This window comes from Sarcophilus harrisii, chromosome X (assembly GCF_902635505.1).
Source record: "Sarcophilus harrisii chromosome X, mSarHar1.11, whole genome shotgun sequence".
Lineage (NCBI taxonomy): Eukaryota > Metazoa > Chordata > Mammalia > Dasyuromorphia > Dasyuridae > Sarcophilus > Sarcophilus harrisii.
The window spans coordinates 75,315,843-75,338,911 of NC_045432.1; the positions used below are offsets into that span (position 1 = coordinate 75,315,843).

A 23,069-nucleotide genomic window follows, 5' to 3' on the forward strand; every position below is an offset into this window, starting at 1 on the left:
ATTAGGACTCTTAGGCCTTGTATAAAGCCACCCTGCACAAAGAATGATGAAGTCACAGGCAAGAAAATGTTGCAAGGAAATAAATTCATCTAATTTTTTTCTCAGTTATCTAAAAGTTTGAATCAACCAGAATATACCACATCAACCAGATGAAATGGTCATTGTAACAAGAGTTAGATTTTAGCCCTTTACCTCCAGGAAGCTCTTCAGTTACTCTTTTACAGGGGTGAGGAACATCTAGCTTGTGGACCTTAGAAAGCCATGAAATCACGTGCTAAAGTAACAGCAACTGAAAGCTAGGTACAACAGCCTCCCGTTGCTTGAGTTCTATAAGTTGATAATTTTGTATTGCCTGTGAATGATGTTACAAATCTCCAAATGGCCCTTGACATATAAAAGGCTCCCCACCCCTGCTCTAATGGAAATTGATTATTAGTTACCAAACATTCATTCCCGGTGTATTCCCTGGATGCTTTTCCCCCTAGACTTCCAGTAATCTTGAATGTACCCTATAAAGACTTTAAGTAGCTTCTAAAGAGCTGATAAATCCAGAGGCCTGAACAGCATTTCCAGCTTAGACAGGTCATTCTGAAGCAACATGGCCCAAAAAGGAGGGGATGGTAGCAGAACATCCGACATTTTGTTATTCCAACCCTGATGGTTTCTGGGAAGTACAAGGAATGATAATGCTGGACACTGACATTGTCCTTCAGATACATTTATTTCTGAATCTCACATTCTGCATTTCTTATGACACTCAACAGTGAGGTCAGTTCTGTAGGGGATGGCTTAGGGAGATAAGAAATAAAGATTTTATTGGCTTAAGGAACTCTTGGTTTGGTAAATTCTTCCACTGAGACAGGCAACTCTGAAAATGTTTAGTCTTAGAAAGTTGCCTGGGGCACTTAAGGGAGAGTTTAGGTGACTTTTCCAGGATTACGAAGTTAGTATGTCCCAGAGGTAGAATTTGAACCCAGATCTTCCTGCTGCCACTCTTGCTACCTCTTGAGGTAAGCATTTTATAGGGAAGAAAACTGAGGTTCCAAGAGAGGTTAAGTGATTTGCCTGGAGTCACAGAGCTAGTCACAGAGCTGGAGGCAGAATTGACATCTAGCACGTTGCCTCTCTAATTAAACTGACTCGTGTGATATAGGGGACACTTGCTGAAGGGCACTGAACTTTACTGGAAGGAAAATCAGCACTCAATTCTTCTGGAAACCTAGACCTACCAATCATGTTCCCCCAGAGCCTGTACTTTGGTGAAATTAAGCTATGTCACATTTTAAAGTCCGATATGCACGATATGCACTTAGTAGCCTTTGTGTGGGCACAGATTAGAGCTAATATATATATATATATATATATATATATATATATATATATATATATATATATCCCCAGAAGTTTTGGATGTAATGGGCCTGAATTAAAATGAAGGTGCTTCAAGGAACAATTTGGAAAATTACTGGATGATGTTGCTTGTTATGTGAGGTGGAAGGATGACTAAAGAGAGTTACTGAAGTTACTCATCAATGTCTTTCCAACCTTCTAAGAGGTCCTCATTTTTCCCTTTCGCAGGAGAGCCAGAGACCAAAATCCAGGAAATGCAGTGTATCAATTATAACTGGAAATCTCTACACTGCACTTGGAAACCAGGAGAAAAAATTCCCAGAGGGGCGAATTACAACTTGTATTATTGGTGAGTGTTGGTTAATTGAGATTTCTTTAAGAGAAAAAAAAGGACAAAAATGATTTCTACATTATGAATAGACATTCAGTTGAGGTCATCTTTTGTTATTTGTTGGGTCATTGGTTCACAATGGCCTGGAATTATTTATAGGCCATAGGGCCTTAGATCTACAGTTGGAAGGGGTCTCAGGAACCAGATGGTTCAACCCCCTCATTTTACAGCTGAGGTATTTGAGGTCTGGAGCAGAGAAGTAACTGGCCTAGAATCACACAGGTAAGAAGTGATGGGGCTGGGATTTGAGCCCAGTTCCAAATGTAGAGGGCCAGAACTCTGGAGAAGCACTTCAGTACTTAACTCAGTGGAATTGATGAGACAATGGTTCTCTAATTCACATATATACTTAGTACTTAGCATGGTGATGGAATGGTTCTGTAGTTCACACATGCTTAGTATACTGTAGTGATGTAATTACAATGAGGTATATAAGGGCTAAGAAGGACTGCAAGAGAGACCTTCTATCTTTGACCAGCTTTGTCGTGCCTCTCATGCCTCCTGCACTAAGATCAAGACTGGGCCAGAATAAAGACTCTAGACTCTATTCTTGACCATTCTCGTGGTGTCAATCCTGCTGAGACCAAGGCCCTTCTGGAGGACCTCCAGACAGCTAGCCCGGACATTACATCCAAAGTTAGTGCTTTTTTGTGTTTAGAATAATCATTGTAAATAGATCTGTATGAAGGAGTCGGAGCCCAACCTTGACCCATAACTCTCATCTCTAGAAAGAACTTTGGATTAAATGATCTGAAGGATATAGCTTCTTATGTATCTTCTACATAGATGGATTTATAATCTGAAAGGTTTTTGCGTTATGAGGATTCTGGCTTTAAATCCATCCATTCATTCAATGGACATTCAGTAAGTTCCTAATGTATGCTAGGGATCGTGATGTTGTCCCTGCCCTCAGAGAGCTTCCATTCTACTAGAGGGAAGGAGTATGGAGGAGGAAGAGAGGAGCAGTGTGGACACACACAAGTACACAGCAGCTATATACAACAGAAATAAAAAGCAGTTAGGGAGAATCATGAAAGGCCGGTGTGATAAGTAGCACTTGACCTGAGCCTTGAGAGTAGTTTGAGATTCTGAGAGACAAAGGGGAGAAGAGAGAGCCTTCTAGCAAGGAGGCACAGTCGGTGCAGAGACAGGGAGACAGCACATGAAATGTCATGGCTGGCAGTAACAAGAAGACTGGTGTGGCTGGACTTTACTATGTGCAAAGGGGAGTAACGTGCAATGAGTCTGCAAAAGTAGACTTGGGGTGGGTTGTCAAAAGTTTTAAAGACCACAAATGGGAGTTTATAGTTTATCCCAGAGGCAAGAGGGAGTCACTTCTGAACCTTCTAGACCCTTTCAGCAGAGGATCTCACCTCATACTTGGCTAAGAAAATAGAGTCTGTCTTTGCCTTTCTTCTGCTTCTCGGAGTCCCTTGACATCATCCCCATTTCTCTCCTTTACTCCGGCATTTGCAGAAGTTGCCCTTCTCAAGGTCATGGCCTGCATGTATCCCATTGATCCTATCCCCTCTTGGCTCCTTTCATAGATTGGCCCCCTAAGAATCCCCCCTCCCTTATCTTCAATGATTCCTATTCATTGGCTCATGCCTTGATGCCTACAAACAAATCCAGGCTTTTACTCTTCTAAAACAATCTAAACTCTTCCTTGACCCTATTCTTTGCTCCTATCATGGTCCAACCTTTCATTCCTTCCACAACCAAACTAGACTCTTGCTCCATTTCTTCCTCTTCCCTCACTTTTCACCCCTTGAAAGATGACTTCTGACCACCTCACTTTATTGAGACTGGTTTCTCCAAAGTTTGGTGACTTTTTTTTGCCTAGTCTAATGTTTTTTTTCACATCACTTCTCCTCGGTGTCATCTCCATAGCACTTGACACTGCTCACCACTTTTTCCTGCTGAGTAATTTCTATGCTTGGGATTTTCCAGACATTGCTTTCTCCTGGCTCTCTTCCTAGCTCCCTGACCACTCCTCAGTGGCCTTTGCTGGCTCATCATCCATTCCAGGCTAAGTAACTGTGAGTGTTCTCCGAGGCTCTGTGCTGGGAATGTCTTCTCTCTACACATTCTCACTTGATGACCTCATCAACCCCCATGGGTTCAGTTATACATGACTTCCTTTCTTCGGACTCTGAATCCTGACTCAGACAATTACTAGTTGTACGATCTTGAACAAGTCATCTAATGCCTTGTGGGTATGAGTTTCTGCATCTGTAAAATAAATGTGATCATAACGCCTGCTACTTGGGGTCATCGTGACAATCCTAAAGCACTTTGTAAACCAGAAAGAACTAAAATGTTGCTTGGTTACTCCCCCTCTCTGAGCTTGCTACCTTATCTGTACAAGGAGACGCTGAACTAGATCCCTTTTGCTTCTAATATCCTTGGATTTTCTTCATGTCCCAGTGGGATTGGGAATAATGAAGTAAACCCTTAGGCACCTGTGTTAGGCAACATACTGTGTTGGGCCTAGAGTTAGACACAAAGTTTAGCTGAGACCTAATTTTTGCTCCCTGGTATAGCCAAGCTCTCCACAAGTGATTCCCTATAGTCTGAGGTTATTAGAGGAGAGCCACCTTCCTACTTTCCTTCCTTCCTTCCATAGATCAATAGGGCTCCTCTTGCTTTAGTCAATGGTTTTTCTTGGTCACTGGGCCAAAGACATTCATCACCAAAGGGCCTGTCCCCACAACAAGGAGCCTCATTCCAATTAGTCTTTAGACAAGCACGTAACCCTAGATCTCTAGAATATCTGAATTGGAAGAGCTTGAGTGCAGCCTCCTTATGTTGTAAATCAGAAAAGTGGAGCCCAGGCAGGTTGAGATTTAGTTTGGGCCACACCTGCTAAGTGACAAAGGCAGGATTTGAACCGAGGGTCTCAACTCCAAATTCATTGTACCATACCATCATCACCAAGCCAAGACTACAGCTTGACAGGCCCTACCAGAGCTTCTCTTTTACTTCATTTGTGAGACTTTAGGGGAGGTGAGATATCAGAAGGGGTTAGTTAGGTGTTAGAAGTGAGACTTTAGGGGAGGTGAGATATTAGAGAATGATTTTAGTTGGGAACATAGATGACCATAGTTTACAATAATTGTTATAAAAGTGAAAAAAGATGGTCTGAGGAGGGACAAAGGAAGGGGAAAGGGGAAAGGGAACAAGAGCCTATTATGTGCCAGGCACTGTGCTAAGCACTCAACAAAAATGGTCTCAGTTGATCCAGGAGATCTAGAGCTTTACTTAATGAGGGGAGAGGGAAGGCTTCCTTAAACAAGGGGCAGTTGAATTGGGCTTTAAAGGAAGGGTAGGATTTCAATAAGTACCATTATCCTTATCTTTCATCATTCAAATGAGAAACTGGGCTATGAGGAGATCACTCAGCATCACCCAGCGGGTCTGAACTCAGGTCCCCCAAGTCTCCCTTGTCCCTGTCCAAGCATGTGCCTGTTGGGCTGCCATTTTAATAATTATGCATTAAAGGAATCTAACAGTCTCAATGTCTGCTTCAGTCACTTCTTGTTAGCTGGTGACTTGGCCCAGTTTCTTTTCTTTTCTCTTTTTCCCCTGAGGCAATTGGGGTTAAGTGACTTGCCCAGAGTCACACCACCAGGAAGTGTTAACTGTCTAAGATCACATTTGAACTCGGGTCCTCCTGACTTCAGGGCTGGTGCTCTATCCAGTGCGCCACCTAGCTGCCCCTTTAGCCCAGTTTCAAAGGGATTTTCTACTCTTTTTTTCAGTAAAGATCCAATTTCATATTGTGAGCTGCTCCATGAGGGGATTGGGGAGTGGTAGAGGAAAACCCTCCAAGATTCAGGTTTTTGTTTTCTGAAAGCTTGAGTGCTGGAAGACTGCCCCCCACCAAGTCTTTCACCCTTGTTTAATTATCATAAAGGAGTTTTTTTTTTTTTCCTGGGGATCTGGGGTACTTTCTTTTCTAGGACTGGGAGTAGCGGGAAGTCTTACATGAGCCCCTCACACTTAATCAGTGGATCTTTCTTTGTCCGTGGCCTTTAACAGCTCCCTCCAGCCAGGTCTCTTCATGGATGTTGCAACCTCTCATGTTTTGTTCCAGCAAAGCCTCTTCACAAAGCAGTCTTTTGTTCAAGTGGTTTCATACTTTAGAAAATAATTGCTCTGTGGCCATGGGAAAAGATCTTATTAGCCAGATGCTATGGGAATTTGACTAAAACATCACTTTGGTCATAGAAACCTCACTACTTTAGTCATCGTGATTGGTGATTTGAATCTCCAGTGCTTCTGTAATAAGATCTAGGCTGCTTTTTCATGTCAAGTCACATTATTCATTCTTGGGACTGCTGATGGGAGTCCTGAAGTCCTAATGAGAACTTGCATATAAAGCATTAGGAGCTCCCAGGAGGTCATAGAATCCCAGAGCTCCAACCTATACCTGAACAAAATTACCTCCTACTCCATCCTGTCCTGTGGGCTAATAGCTTCTGTTTGCAGGTTCCCCCTCTACCTCTAAGGGCAGCCATTTGGCTTTGGGATGATTCTCATCATTAAGAAGTTTTTCCTAAATCTTGGCCTTGTGGGGCCAAGCAGGATGACTCTAACTCCTCTTTCTCACAAGATCCTTTAGAAACTTTAACGTAGGTCTTATATTGACTTATCTTTTCTCAGCAAAACATCCCCTAATGGTGTGCAGCTATCAGTGTGGATCCCTTCTCTACTCACTCAACTCTCAGTCTCTTGAACATTTCACAAATGGCTTTCAGAAAGTCGTATCTCCCTGTGGTCAACCTTGTCACGAGCTGCTCCGTACTTAGCTCAGTTGGCATTTACATGACAGACTGTATATGTCCCAGTGTGATATATTCTTCCCAGACCCATATTCCAAGCCTTTCCAGTTGGTGCATTACTTTTCAGAACTTGTCCTTCACTGGCAGAGCTTTCAAGTAGCCCAGGTCCCCTCCATGAGGCATGTCCAGGCATAAAGCTCAATATTTCTTTTAGGCCTCTGGCTACAAGTGAGATCAGAGGAACCTAGATGTAGAGCTGGAAAGGAGTTCAAAGGTCATCTTTTCACAAAGCGGGTAAATGATCCTAGAAAGGTTAAAGGACTTGCCCCATATCACATAAGTTGGGCGTGGGGCCTACCAGTCCAGGTCTGGCACTCTTTCCATTGTTCCAACTCAGAATTTGCCGAAACACAGGAGTCTTCAATGACTCCAAGTACAGATAAACTGGCTGGGACCATGTCATGCTAATGTAAGCATCCATTATCTTAAGAATCTTCTCAAAATAATCTGTGAGATAGGTGTGAGTCAGATGGTCATCTTCATTTGGAACTAAGAATGGTGACATCTAGAAAAGTTAAGAGACCCACTTGATATTATCTAGTTCATTTAAAGGCAGCTTAGAATCTGGCTTCCTGACTTCTGGATGCAGCTTCTTAATGCTAGACTACCTGGTTAAGGATGGGCTCATTCATAGGCCAAATACTTACAGAGTGAACTCTATGCCTTTTTGACTTTTAGATTGGTGGAGCTGAGGAAAGGAAAAGAATCAGGGAACCTTCAGGGAGGAGGTAGCTTTTTAGGTTGGCGCTAAAGGCTCTCTAGATTTTAAAATGATGGTGAGGGGATTATTGTTATATGGAACAGAAAGAACAGTGGCACACAAATGGGAAAGGAGGAAATGTTGAGTGGGAAAGACAAGTAGTCGAGTTTGAATGAAGGGGAGCAAGGGAAGAGCTGGCTAGAAGAAAAGGTTGGAATCAGAATTGGGGGGACACTTTGTCAACTGCCAGGGTAAGAAGTCTGGACTTTAACTAGGTTGCAGTAGATCACTAAGTCTGGACATTTTAGAGGATACTCAATAGCAGTTAGTCAGGTTTTCTCTCTAGGCTGGAAATCATCTATGGCCACAAAATTTCCCTTTATTTCAAGAGGTAGCTGGGTATTACTGTTGGAAATTCTGTCAACTTTCAAAGGCCTATATATAATCCATTATGTAATATATGTTTATTATTTACATAACGTCCTTTGATTCACTACATTTCTGGGTTTTAAAAATGCCAAATGTTACGGTGACCTGTGGTGTATGATTACATTAAAAGCAAAAGCTTCTGGGAACACCTTCTGACGTGTCATCGGCCCGAACTGATCAAAGAATCAGGAAGTTTTCACGTAGTGGACCATTTTCCTTTCTTTCAATGATACTTAGTCTGGCCATTGTTGACAAAGGAAGCCTGGGTAATGTGACTTAGGAAAGAGAAGGCTGAGGGGCAGCCTGGCTGTCTCAGAGTACATCATGGGTTGTTAGTAAAAAGATAATTCCAAAGCAATGGAAAGAATACTGGATTTGAAGTCATGGGGTCTGGGTTCACCTTTGTAGGCCATCACTTACCAGCTGTGCAAGGTTTGGTGCTGTTTTGGGGTCTCTTTGACCCTTCAGAATAGTCATGAGATGCCTGCAGCTCCAGGGCTAGTCTGAGGAAAGTGCCTTTGTGAAATGGTGTGAGTAGGAGCTGTTCTTACTCTTTGTTGGGAGGTGGTAGTGGGGGGAACAGAACAAAGAGTCATCCAATAGATTTAGGATCAAGTTAAGGAAGAGCTTCTGAACGCCTCCATGTCACAAGGGCAGCCTGGGAAGATCATCTTTCAGCTTGCGGTTGACATGCATGGCAAGAAGGTGCTTTAAGTTTACCTTGCTGTGGGAGACGAGGGGAATGAGGTAAATGAGCTGTGATCCCTTCCAGTCCCCAAACTTAGAGGGTCCCAGATGAATTGACAATCACATTGAATTTTTCAACTGTCTGAGTAAAGCATTTATATTTGTTAGCAGCTTTTTAATTTGAGATTTAATGAGATGAAAAGAAGTGGTTGAGATAAGGAGAAGGATGTAGATATGGAAGGAATTCCTCAACTGACTTCAGTTTTTAATAGCTAAAAGATGGACACAGGGCATGTGTAACAGAGGATGAATACAGTGTCTGACATCACTGCGGATGAATAGTGTCGGGTGTGCTAGGGCTCAGAATCAGCTGGACACTGGGGGAGGTGGAGAATCACCAAAAGCATTGGGGATTTACCTTTGTGTTTGTTTGTTTGAGCAATATTAAGGAAGATATGGGAACCCAGTGACGGATAGACCCCAAGGCCCAGCTGAAGTCGGTTTATTTTTAATTTCTGATTTTCAATTTATACTGAACTCCTTGTTTTACTTTCATTTTCTTTCAAAAGGAGAGTGGTCTTTGGGACATCAGGGACAGCACCCAGCTAATGAGGATTTGATGGCCGAGTAGGAAGGCAGTAAAAAAGTAGAAGCTGGCCTTCTGGATAAGTTCCAGTTAGCGGGCCCCTGTGAACTACACCTTCAAGTACTATAATTCATTGGCAGATATGATTTCTGGGCCCCAGTCAATGACTTCTATGTCCCAGACATCTTTCTAAGACTGTAAGTTGTAGAGAAGGTCCAAACACTGGTCTAGTGCTTCTTCCTGACCCCATAACTAATGGGAGAAAATAGCAAAAGTCAGGAGAAGGGCAAATTTTCTGGTTTGTGGGAAAGGGAAGAGAATAGATTCTACAAACGATAGAATTCAGGCTGACTTAAACTGATTAAACTTAAATTGACTTCTATTGCTGGAAAAGTTGCAGAATGTATTAATAAAGGGATAGTTATTGAATTTATAGACAAGCCTCCAGTGATCAGGGAAAGCTGCCATGGCTTCACTAATAACAGATAGCACTAGACCAACCTTATTTCCTTTTATAGCAGGGAGATTAGACTGGGAGATGAGAATTCTGTAGATAGCATACATAGGTTGTAGAATTTCTCAAGAGATCTTTCTGGAAAAGATGGCAGGATGTGGGGCAGACAGTAGTGTACTACTTGGGGAGATGTAGAACTGGCCAAATGAGTAGACTCAAAGCTTGGAGTACAGCACTAAAGAGCATTTAGCTCTTGGCTCTATGCTATGGAATGTGTTTGGCAGTGATTTGGACAAATGCTTTGGTGCCATGCTTAGCACAAGAGAAGATGATGCAGGTTTTGGCCCCGGGTTAAACGGTGCTTCCCAGGCAGGTTTGTGTGTGTGTGTGTGGTCATAAGCAGAACATAGAGTGGAAGGGAAAATCTGGCATTAGCAAGAGGTTCTGTGAGAAGCTGTCATTTAAGAGGTCTGGCAACTAAATGCAAATGTAAGGGAAGCCAATTTTTTTTTAAAAAAGCAATCCAATGAACTGATGCTCGGTGAAATAAGCAGAACCAGGAGATCATCATTCACGGCAACAGCAAGATTATACAATCAGTTCTGATGGACGTGGCTCTCTTCAACAATGAGATGATTCAGGCCAGTTCCAATGGTCTAGTGATGGAGAGAGCCATCTGAACCCAGAGAGGACTGTGGGGACTGAGTGTGGACCACAACATGGTTTTTTTTTTCATTCTTTTTTGTTGTTGTTTGCTCGAATTTTTTCCTTTTTGATCTGTTTTTTCTTGTGAAGCAAGGTAATTTTATGAATATGTATTTGTATATATATTCTATTTAACATATATTTTAACATGTTTAACATATATGAGATTACTTGCTGTCTAGGGCAGGAGATGAGGAAGAAGGAGGGGAAAATTTGGAACAGAAGGTTTTGCAAGGGTCAATGTTGAAAAATTATCCATGCATATGTTTTGAAAATAAAAAAAAAGCTTTTAATAAAAAAAAACTTTTAAAAAACAAGTCCAATCTAACAATCAGCAAATTAAACAAGCATTTCCATATACAAACTTGAATGGATGTTGAAGGTTGTACAGGAACTTGGGCTCTGTATATTACGTAGAGCTGACATCCTTTGAAAGTGTCTTATAAAAATCAAAAAACTCACATTTTTACTGACCATATAAAAGTTTCTTAGTTAAAAAACCGAGATTGAGGGGATGCTTGCCAATTGGGGAATGGCTAAACAAGTTGTGGTATATGGTCATGTTCCAGTACTACTATGCTATAAGAAATGATGAGCTCAGTGATCTTAGGAAAACATGGAAAGACTTGCACAAAATAACCAAGCGTAAAATGAACAGAACCAAGAGAATGTTGTAAATGGTAAAAGCAAAACAGTTTTAAGAAAAAGTTTGAGATTCAATATTGACTAATTAATCCTTGTTTTTATAGAGGGGGAAAAGTGGGGACATTTATGCAGGAGATGTACTTTTATGATGTCAAATAATTTTGACTGTGATCACAAGTATCTTAGAAAAGGTTTCATGCTACTCATATAAGGCCACTCCTTGTAATTTGTATATAGCTACCTTATGAGTATTGGTTCAAGAATCTAAGGGTATTTAACTTGAAGTATAGAAGACTAAGGGGTACATGATAGCTGATTTCAAGTATTTGAAAGACTCATGTGGAATGAAAATTAAATTTGTAAAAAAAAAAAAAAAAGAAAGAAAGAAAGAAAAAGTTTGAGTAACCAAGTCATTCTGCCTATTATAAGTAATTAGATTAACTACAAAGGTCCTAAGAAGGAAGATGCTGTGTCCAGAGAAACAACTGATATCCCTCTCTCCCTTTCTCCCTCTCTCCCTTTCTCCTTCTCTTCCCCCCTCTCTCTTTCCTCTCTTCTCTCTTCTCCTCTATACATACATACACACATATGATAGCCATCTCTAGGGGGAGGGAGGGGGTAAAAGCTCCATAACTTTGTTGTATTTTTAAAAGGAATAGCAAATCATATGTAATAGATCTGCAGTACCAGGTATAATTCTCTTTTTTTTTTCTATTCTACTTTGTCATGGTAATGCTTGTTTTACTTCTTAAATTCAGAAGAAAAAAATAGAATAAAAAAGAGATAACCTTCCTTACATCCCTCTAAAATGGTGATTGCATTGATATTTGTTGTGGGCACTGCCTTACCCAGGTGACATGCTGGACATGTGCGTCTCTGCTCCTCCTGATTGCATTTTCCCTAGAGATTGCAATAGCCCCGGCTGATTTTTAGTCTGGATAACTCAGAGTTCTTGCCCAGGTGCCAGCCTCACTGAGTCCCCACAATCATTGATGTATTTTTCAACTATAGAATACATTCAATATCATTTGCCAACCCATGGGGCTTGTGCATTGTCTTTGGACTATATTTCTGTGTACTTCTGTGAATTAAAAGATTTCTCCCATGTCCATCTTTTGTTGCTTTTCTTCTTCTTTTCTGACAACCCTACTGCTTACCACCTCCCACCATTTAAGTCCCCCCTACTTCACAAAAACCGAGGGACAAAAGGAAAAACAAAGTTTCCTTTGTAGCAAGTATGCCTAATTAAGTCAAACAAATAAATTACACATGGCTCATACCCAAGATGCTAATGTCATCTTGATCCTCTTATCCCTCTGTTTCATCAATGGTCCTCTCTTCGGAGCTTGATTGCCTTTCAGAGTTCTTTTTCTTGATAATGTCTCAGCCTGCTTTCCTTCATGTTTACCCTTCTAGGTATAAGGGCCTAGATCATGCTGTCCAGTGTGCTGACTATATAGAATCTAATGGAAGACATGTTGGATGCCAGTTTCCAAGCATGGAGCTTGCAGAGTATCAAGATTTCAACATCTGTGTTAATGGCTCTTCGTTAGCCCTTCCTCTGAGGGCCAGCTACTTTTCTTTTCAACTTCAAAATATAGGTAAAGGCAAAGAAATGATTAAATCTTCCACCTGTTTGATTTGGGCATTTCTCTTCTCACTTGTTCCTTATGGCCTCATGAAGCTTTCATGCTATTGTAGAGAAGGGTTCTAAAATGAGGAATAACAGAAATAGCCCACGCACCAGGACCAGAGGTGTCGAGCTGCTTGGAGCTGGGTGGGTTCCACTGGCAAGCAAAGCAATTTTTCATCCATTTTGATCTCATGGTTTGTCACTTGATTCTTAGTGATTAATCGGAACCCCCAGATTATAGGTTGGACCCTGTGGCCCTAGGGAGAGCTTCTCGATTCCATTTAAAAGGCTTTATTGATTTTTTACACCATTGTTGCTTTCCATTTCCTACCTACCTGTTAAATCCTGCTTTGAAACAGAGACAAATGGTTAAGCAAATCTAGCAATCTCATCTCCCAGGCAGCGCTACAGTTGCAGCCATTGCTTACTTCTTCTCTCCCAGGGGGAAGGTCCCACATCCTTTCTAACTCTTCCTCATCACAGCCTCAGCCCTGCCAGTCATCCAAAGAAGAACCTTGAGGAAAATCGGCTAGAACACATTTGCCAGCTCTCTTCCCCTTACCTGCCTCTAGGGATCCTGGCATTATAGTAGCTGGTGTTCATCTGTGACTCAGCCTTGCTTTGTTTTCCACGCGAGGGGTGAAATTATTTCTTTTGTTATTCTCTAGACGAATGATGTTCCATTAGGTATTATTAATATGGGATGGGATAGTAGTTAATAGTGTATGCACTAGAGACATGAAACTCCATTTTAGATGGGACTTATTACAAGTTGGTTATCCATTTTGTTGTTGTTGGGCAGCTAGGGAGCACCAGAGTACACAGGGTGCAGGGCTTGGAGTCAGGACATTTCATCTTCTTGAGTTCAAATCCAGCCTCAGTCACTTCCCAGCTATGTGATCCTGGCCAACTCACTTCACCCTATCTGCCTCAGTTTCCTCATCTGCAAAATGAGCTCGAGAAGTAAATGGCAAACCACTCCAATATCTCTGCCAAGAAAACCTCATATGGGGTCATAAAGAGTCAGATATGACTGAGCAGCCACAAATCCATATGTGACAACCTGAAGGAACAGAGGTCTTGGGCAAGTCACTTCCTTTCCCCTTCTCACCCTCCCCATCCTCCCCCCCTCCTGCCGCAGCTTCATTTTCTTCCTTTGTAAAATGAATGAGAGTATTGTATTAGATGCCTTCCAAGTTTCTATCCAGTAATCTATGAACCTGTGACCTTTGGGTGTGATTTTGTGAAAGGAGATACACTTAAGTTTAGCACTGGGATTCCCTTTGCCTCCATTGGCCTTTTATCTCGTTATTTAATCTCCCCTCCATCCCAGCTCCTCTCCCCCAGATTTGGTCACCAAACAGAAGGCATCATTTCAACAAATAAAACCCAACTTAGATGAATTCAGGGGAACAATCTGCTCTGGGATTTCATAGTCATATTTAAGACTCTGCTCAAGTTTTTCTTTTTACGTTTTTCAAAATTTAAGCTAATATTTTTTCATTTGACAAAAATCTTTTTTTCTCCCTCTCATTTACCCCTCCAATTGCAAAAAACTGAGCCCTTCTAACATATTTATGGTCAAGCAAAAGAGATTCCTTCAATGGCCATTTCCAAACCGTGTGTCTTTCTGATCCTGTGGCTGTCACTTCTCTCTGTTTCGTCATGAGTCCTCTGGAGATGTTGGCCTTCACATTTGCTAAAGATCTCCAGCCTGAAAAGACTCAATTGGCAGGGAGCCTCCCCCCACCCCAAATTTCAGTCTTGTCTAAGAACTAATTAGAGGCCGACCAGCATGGTCCTGTATGGCCAGTCTTCACACAACTTTCCCATGAGGAACCACCCATGGTGAAATAGTCAGCACCCACTTTCCAGTCAGTACATCCTTTGCTTCTTCTCTGAGTATACACCCAAATGACAGTCGTGTCCCGTTTTTGAAGTCTGGCATAGGAGGAAGAGAATCATCCCTCCATTTTCAGCATCTCCCCCCCCTCCCCCCACCGTAGTGCTTTCCACTCAAAGGCTGTGCTTATCAGGGCAGCAGTCCTTATCTGATCTCCTTCTCTTCTGCCAAATAACCATAATCAATCTGTGTTTTTGGAAAAGCCCTTTCTGAATTTTCCCATGTGGGAACAAAGCAGGAAGCCTACAGTTTTCCTGGTTGCAAAGAAGTGAATTATCCTACTATGCTTTAACCCACGTGCCCAGATATGCCGAATCGCAGCGTGGTCAGCAATGCAACAGTTGGGGAATCCTGGAATCCCAAACTCCAGAAGCAGATAGTCAAACTTTGGCCTTTCTATGATGACCTAAGGGCCTGAATTGGAATATGGCCAGCCTGTTTACATGGCCCTGGTTATTGAAAAGGAAGCTCCCAGTGTCCAGTGTCCCAGCATCAGGCCCTCTTAGCATTTAGCCTTCCAGCAAGGCAATCTGGGTAGAGGCAAGGGTAGGTACTGCCTTGCTACTCATTCAGAAGCAGCAGGTTTGGCACGGTGGGCCACTGGACACCGTGCCCCCTTTCCAATGGCAACATGGCTACTCTGAACTGGAAGTGATCTGGGGGCTCATGGCTTCTCTTTTGCTTTTCAGTGAAACCTTCTCCCCCTGAACAGCTAAATCTGACTCAGAGGAACCCTGAAGAGCTTCACCTGGAGTGGAAGCCACCCGAGGGACCCGTCCCCTCTCATTGCCTGACATATGAAGTTCAGTTCCAAGAAGATGATGCTTCCTGGGTGGTAATAAATGAGTCTGTTTTTGTCTGACCCAGATCTGTGCTTTCATTGGTATGAAGGAGTGTCACTGAAGACACTGCCCCCCACTAATGCTGTTAGAAGACGACTTTGTAGGCAGGGACAGTTGCTAGATCCCAGGGGCATCAGTTGGGGTGCCAGCCCGAGGAAAAGGTTTTAAAGTCTACAAATTCGGGTTTGGCTCTGAGGTGGGATCTGTATCCATTACTGCCTTGCCGCTTGTCATAATCTATATTTAATATAAACTGTTATTAGGTAGGAGAAATAAGAGCCTGCTGTTTCCTTCCAGTAATTATCTCTCTAGCTTGTTTGTATAGAGTTATATGTGTGCTGTGAACTTTTTAAGAACAGGAACCATCTTTTACCTTTTTTTGTATCTCAGCGACTAGCACATAGTAGGTACCTAATGAATGTTCTCTAACATACTGGCCAGACAGGAACCCTTCCCAGGACTGAGGATCCCAGCTATAGGGATATAAAGTTTTTGTTCCCAGTACTAACACACTGAAGCTGCACTGGCTTATCAGTTTTTGTTGGTACAATGGAAGAAGTATTATCTCTGGAGTCTGAGGACTGGGGCTCAACTCCTACTTAGACATTTACTCTCTATGTGATCTTGGACAAGTCACGTTACCACTCTGTGCCTCAGTTTCCTCATCTGTAAAATGAAGGGGTTGACCAACATGGACTCTGATGTACTTTAAGCTCTAGACCTATGATTCTGTGCATATATGTATAAATAAAAGTTTGACATAAATTTCTTTCTTCTCCCTAAACTGGTACCAGTGTTGATGTGGAGTTATTTCAGCCATGTCTGACTCTCTGTGGCCCAATTTGGGGTTTTCTTAGCAGAGATTCTGGAGTGGTTTGCCATGTGTTTCTCCAGCTCACTTTACAGATAAGAAAACTGAGGCAAGCAGGGTAAAGGGACTTGCCCAGGACCTGACATTTAGGAAGTATCTACTACCAGTTTGAATTCCTATCTTAAGCCACCCTGACATCCAATTTATGGTCAGAACAATGAATACGTAGGAGCTATTGCTCTGATCTAAGCCCATCATTGTGCAGATGGAGAAACTGAGACAGAGAAGGGAAGGTGCTCATCTTAAGGTCCTATCATGAATTAATGTCAGAGCTATGTCTTTCTTCTGATTCCCTTCCCACTCCTGTCCCTGCCTCATGGGAGCAGCCATATTAAATTAGAAAAATGTGTTATTTGGGTGAGGCTGATTTCTGGCTCTTAGAAATGCAAATGAAGGCCACAGTCTCACAAGCAGAATCTCTGGCCTGTGGTAGCACTCCGGACACAGAAGGAAAAAAAGGCGTTCATCCCTCACCTGGGATGATTCCTGAACACCATGAATATGCCAAAAGGCAAATAAATCCCTTCCGTGCCCATTAATTCAAATTGTCAACCCTAAGGGATTCCAGATATGTGACCCTTTGAGCCACCATCAGGATCTTTGAGATTTACTCATTTCCATGAAATTTTCCCCCATTTCCTAACTCCAGTTTCCATCTGAGACGCTTGTCTTCTTTTTTCCCCCTCAGTAAACATTTTTAAATGATTACACATCAATACTCATCCTGGGGCAGCTGTGATCATAATTTATAAATATATTAAAAATATTTATTTTGTGGTTCCCAGTTAGGTTGCCAGAGCTAGCCAATGACATATGTGTGGAAGATTCCTTCAGTGAGCTTATCAGAGCCAAGTCTCCATATCAGGCCAAGTGTTTTGGGCTATGGGATCAAAGCACCCCGGCTTGTTTTCTTGCATTTCAGTCCAGATCGACAGAAAAAGAAATGATCACCCTGCAAAAATCAAATGGAAGTAGAAGATTCTGCATCTGGGTCAGAGACAAAGTGAATATTTACTGTGCCAATGAAGGGTTTTGGAGTGAATGGAGCTCCCAGCAGTGCTTAGAAGGTAGGATATCAGGGAGAATAATGGGGAGAAAACCCTAAAACTCTGGGAAGACACATCAATCCATTTTTTTTTGCTATATCATAGAATTAAGAGGATTCTTGGTTAATTGTCCTAAATCAAGGAAGCAAATTCATCCATCAACCAAGCAAGTTTTTATTGGGGATCTATCATGTGCACAGCACCGTGTCTAGACCCTGGTCATACTAGTATTGGCAACTAGCACCTTTATTTGAATCCAGTCTTCTTAGTTCATTCCAGTCCTATTTTCAGATTGAGATAATGTGTATGAATTTTATGTGTTGATTATATATGTTTTGATATTTCCTTATTATTTTCACATGTATCCTATTGGGTATTTTCTTTGGAGTAGACTGGAACTGACCGTAGTATTGAAAGCTGTCGTAGGGGCAGCTAGGTGGCGCAATGGATAGAACATTGGCCCTGAAGTCAGAAGGACCTGAGTTCAAATCCAAACTCAGACACTTAATACTTCCTACCTGGACAAGTCATTTAAACCCAAGTGCTTCAGCAAAAAAAATAAAGAAAACTGTTGTACCAGAGCATGAGTTTTGGTAGCTCAGCCCCAAACCTTAAATATTTGGAGTACAGCCCCAGGCTGGGCCAGCCATGTTGAGTTTAGAGAAACCGATTGGATGCAGTGATGATTTGTTATGGCCCTAGTAAATCTTAAAGATCATCTGCTAAATCCTAGAGCAGCTGTGGTTAGGCCTGTAGGATTTACTTTGCCAAAATTGGTGATCTCTGAAAAAAAGCAAGTCAAATGTTTGAATTGCTCAAGTTGGCTAATTGTTCTAAACCAAGGCAGCAAATTCATCCATTGATGAAACAAGGAACTGGTGCTTTGAGAGAAATCCCTTGGGCTTCCCTGGCCTGGGACTAGAAATTCTTGACTTTGGCCAGAGGGTTTATGGGTAGATAATGAGTTCATCCCATTACCGTTATTATTGGTTCATCAGTAGCCAAAGGGGGCTGGACTGACACTCTTGTAATAACTTTAGAGAGTTTGGGATTATTGACAAAAGGAATGATTTCTCTGCTGAGCTTCTGCCTCTTAGTCCTTAGTGCTTCTTTATAAATGATTCTATAGACAACTTTATTTGATCTCCGGTATTTGTACATCGTTTTTATTTTTGCATACATTCTTCCTCTACACTGTAAGTCTTTCCTTACAACAAAGAACAGCAAAACCAGAGTGCAGATCATCAAAACTAACCGACACATCAACCTAGTCTGACAGTGCATGCAGTGTTTCACATCCAGAGTTCCCCACCTCTCCCAAGAAGAGTGGAAGTGCATTTGTTTTTCTTTTCTTCTTTGAAGACCAGCTTAGTCTTTTTAATGATATAATGCTGAGTTTGGGGTTATTTTATCTTCATTTATACAGTTGTAATCATTGTGTATTTTGTTTTCCTGCTTCTACTTACCTCATTCTGCATTAGTTCATGTCAGTCTTCCTAGGCATTTCTATTCATAATGTTCCTCCTTTATTAATAGGGTAGCCATCTTCCATCCTATGCATATACACAACTTATTTAGCCGTTCTCCAATCAATGGACATCTACTTTGCTTGTTTTTCTTCATCATAATTCTTGTGGAAACGTCCATTGGATTTAGGCGAAGAGAGAGATTTTTTTTTCTTTTAAAAATTAAAGTTGGCCTTAACCAGGGAACTTAGGCTAGAGAGACCTACTCCCCAAAGAGTCTACGATTGCCACTCCTTTGCCTTTTAGGGCAGTTCTTCAAATGTGTATCCTTGTTGGGGTGAAGGGCCTCCAATCATTATGACTAACTGTTACTAGTAGTAGCAGTAGCAGCAACAGTTGCAGCAGTAGTAGTTGGTGCTTAGCACATTAAGGTGTTTAAAGCAGTGTATTTGTGATCTTCTTTGAACCTCTCAGCTACTCTGGGACTGAGATACTATAGGTAGTATTGTTCCCATTTTAGACATGAGCAAACTGAAGCAGGAAGAGGTGGCTTCACTTACCCAGGGTCACACGGCTAGACCGTGGCAGGGATGGGATGCTAACGTTATAGCTGCTGTATAATCCTACTTCTCAAGATGCTCATGATTTTTTTTTTTTGATTCCCTAGCAGAGGGTGGATTGTAGCAGACTTTAGACAGGTTAGTTTGTTTTTGGTGTGAGGCAAGTTGGAATAAGGAGAGTGCTGCTCAATCTCATTGGATTTGGAGGTGTTCTGTCAAGAGGTGGGTGTAGATTTGGGAATGGGGAGTGATTATGCTGAACTTGGCCTGTTTGGTCTAGCCCATTCTTATTACCATCTATGCCATTCAAAACTCCGATTTCTCTGGAATCACTAAACCATGGCAACCTTGTCATGCTGTTTCCTTGGACAGTTCACAAAATAATTTGGAGCTAATTCAAGCATCTGACTTGTTTTCTCTTTTTTTTTAATGGACTTTAAGAGAAACACTGAACCTATTTATCCAGTGCCAGTGGGCCTTGCATTTCATTACTTTGAGATGATTACATAAAGTCACAAGGTCAATTTATAAAAATTGACACCAAGCCAGAGAATTAATAGGCAGATGAAGCAAAGGCTTTTGGGAGAACTGTATTTGGGGTGATATTTTTTCCCAAATGAACTAAACAGCTGATGCTGTTTCAGTTCAGCAAACTGCATGGTCCATGTAGCAAGGCCCTGGCCTAAAGGAACAGTGGAACCCCATGTAGGTGGCTGGCCACATGTAGCCTGCTCTCAATTTTTTGCTCTGATGATTTCAGCTCTATCCTTGAAAATATGTCAGATGATGGGCAGGTGGAGCCACCCTCCCATCTTAGCTCTGCCCCACCTTTCAGAATTTCTTAAAACAAAGCCCAACATCTAATCTTCATTTGTTGTTTTTGTTTCTAGAGCAACGAGACGATGATAGCTGGCTTCTCTTTATCATCATCCCCGTCACTTTAATCATGCTCAATGCCATTGTGGTAGCTTCATTGTTGGTGCAGAAACAAAGAACCTGTTTGAAGCAGGTAAGTTCTGGGAGTCAGAACAGATACAACCCCTGACAGGAGGAACATTCTTATCTGCATGCAAGAGGGAGAGGTCAAGTGGGCCGCCACTTAGAATGGTGTCATTTTTGAAGCTCCCTCCCAAAACAAGAATAAATAGTCTCCTGGGTCATGTTTATCAAAGTGATCTCATCATTCTGCATGTGACTTATGAGAAACTATTCATTCTTAGCTTCCAGGAAGAGTTTGAGGTTCAAGGTAATAGGAAGGTAACAGGAGGGTGACACAAGAAAAGTTTGACTTTCCCTAGAACACCGTGAGGATGTGACAAATGAACGAATCAGCGCCTACTGTATGCTGAATCTTCTGAGAAGTGGAAGACAAAAAGGCGTGCTCTCCCCTCAGGAAACTCGGTCTCTTGGTAAAGCAAGGCTTAGATGGATTAAAGAGTTCAAAGGATAGATTGGAAAGGACTTTCTAGGACCCTAGTCCAACCTGTACCAAAAAAAAAAAAAAACCCTTCTTCAACAAGAATGGACTCCCACATTTGTTTGAAGACCTCCAGGGAGGAGATACTTTGTCCTCATGGGGCAGGCCATTACGCTTCCCAAGTTTGTCTTTGCGTTGAGCTGAAAGCTGCTTCTTCCATTTTTCCCATCATTCCTAGTTCTGCTGTGTGGGGTCGAGCAGAACAATCTCCCTTTTAGATGATTGTCCTTCAGATACTTGAGGATGACTATCTTGCACACATGTCCTCCCCTGCCTACCCCATCAGTCTTTTCTTCTGTTGGCTAAATGGTCCCTGAGCCTTCAACGGATGCTAGTGGCCTTCCCCTGGACATGCTATCAAATTCCATCTTAAAGCAGTAAGGACCATTTCCTCAGAGGGCCCTTAGCCTCCTTAAGAGCACAGCTCAGGTGTCACCTCTTGCTTTCTGCCTTTGCCTCCCCCCTCCCAGCATCGGTGCCTTTTCCCCTCATGTGAGCTCTTGGAGGGCAGAGACTATTTTGTTTTCACCTCCCCTACACCCCCAGCATTTAGCACAGAGTCTTATACATAGTCGATGCTTAGTAAGAAGTCTCTCAAATTGACTAGAGCTGAATGTGTGGCTTACATGTGACCGACCACTGACTGATAAGAGCAGTGTAAGCGTGAATGTTAAAAAAGCTCAGAGGGAGGAAAGATCACAGTTGGCTTAACCAGGAGAACCGGACATAAACAATAAAGGCCCAGGCCATTACTGAGGTGAGAGAGAACACAGGGAGAGCTTTGATTTGCTGCCACATTCTGTGAGGTTGAATCCTCAGCCCACGACAGACAGTAGCAGTCTTCGGAGAAGCATGAACTTCAGCACTCTCCGGGATCCAGGCCCTTTTCACCTGGGTGGTACAGTGGGCAGATCACAGGGCCTGTAGTCAGAAGGACTCGAATTCAAATTTGACTTGGCTCACTTCCGAGCTGGGTGACTGAGTAAGTCACTTCACTTCTGTCTGCCTTGGTTTCCTCACTGTAAAATTGGAATAATAATAGTATCTACTTCCCAAGATGGTTGTAAAGATCAAATGAGAATAATTGTAAAGTGTTTAGCATAGTGCCAGGCACATTTGTTGCTGTTCACTGGTTTAGTTGAGACCCCATTTGGGGTTTTCTTGGCAGAGATACCGGAGTCTTTGCCATTTCCTACAGATGAGGAAACGGAGGCAAACAGGGATAAGTGACTTGCCCAGGGTCACCCAGTTAGTCAGTGTCTGAGGCTGCATTTGAACTCAGATTCTCCTATCTCTAGGGTTAGTGCTCTATGCACCGAAGAGCCACCTCACTGTCCCTCATGAGCCTGACACATAGTAGATGCTTATTCAATTCAATTCAAAACAATGCTTGTTTTCTTCCCGTCTTCTTTTTTTGGGGAAGCATTTCTTTCATTGGGAAAGGTCATAAACCCATCCACAATCCCTCTTCCTGTGCCATTCTTGTTCCCGTCTTTCCCTAACCCCCTATCAAGGATCTAAGCAATGTGATGGAGACCCTCCTCTAGGTCTTTTTTACCTTCCTTGGATCCCAGCGAAATACTTGGGTTGTTTGTCTGTCGGCTTGTTGCTCTTATTCCATGACTATCCTATCGCCTTTTGTGATTGTAGATTTCCTCCTTCCACCAGCCCTCTTCATGAAATGCACAAACACACACATTTGTAGAGTATATAAACACATATATACCCCTTACTTCCCTTTTTGTGCCCGTCATCATTGGTCATGTGCAAAATCATGTTATTATTTTTCCGTACGTCCATGGATAATAGAAGCACTTTGCAATTTCAGGTTCTTGGCAAAAAGGAAGTCCATTTCTACCACGAGGCAATGTATTGATAGCCCACTTCCCAGTCCCACATCCAGCTGGCTGTTCCTTTCCCAGCAGGAAGACAGATTCAACCTTATTTGTTGAACACCCGGAGGAATCTTCTGGCATCCGATTTCTCTTAGGATCATCTCTGAGAGCAGCAATGACATATTTCAAATGACTTTACAACATGAACACATATGTAAATATACATATATATGATATTGAGCATGTGTGTACACATACATACTCTCTATATGTATATGTATGTATTTATAGAAATAATTTTTTTGGAGGGGGTTGTTTATAGAAGAAAAAAAATCACTTTGTGTTGTAAGCTTTCTAGTTCCCAATAATAGGTCCGCTTCTTGTGAATTTTTAATGTTGCACAATGGAAAAGCCAGGGATAAGTCTGTTTTTTAAAAATGATCTATTCTCAAAAACATGAGATTTCATAACTTGTACAAAGCTGAGCCACACAGACTTTGCCAAATCCTGATGAGTTTCAAGTTTGTTAAAACTTGCCCTTTAGGTAAGTTCCTGGACTGTGAATCACATTATTTGGCTAAAAATGTCGCTGCAGGCGCAATGCAGTGCCAAGGAAATAATTGAAGATGCACATACTGTTCTTCA

General features: G+C 42.1%; 1 protein-coding gene across 3 annotated transcripts in view; it reads left to right on the plus strand.

Annotated features, from left to right (window-relative positions):
* The window catches only part of IL13RA2 (interleukin 13 receptor subunit alpha 2), a 44,972-nt gene extending 22,137 nt beyond the window's left edge, over nt 1-22,835 (plus strand). For all 3 annotated transcript variants that reach the window (XM_023507056.2, XM_012553368.3, XM_023507057.2), the window contains 6 exons: nt 1,579-1,699; nt 12,208-12,392; nt 15,017-15,162; nt 16,963-17,107; nt 20,003-20,121; nt 22,418-22,835. In XM_023507056.2, the coding sequence (XP_023362824.1) occupies nt 1,579-1,699; nt 12,208-12,392; nt 15,017-15,162; nt 16,963-17,107; nt 20,003-20,121; nt 22,418-22,465 (764 nt within the window). In that variant the 3' untranslated portion in view covers nt 22,466-22,835. The remainder of the gene's footprint in view (nt 1-1,578; nt 1,700-12,207; nt 12,393-15,016; nt 15,163-16,962; nt 17,108-20,002; nt 20,122-22,417) is intronic.
* Nucleotides 22,836-23,069: the final 234 nt, after the last annotated feature.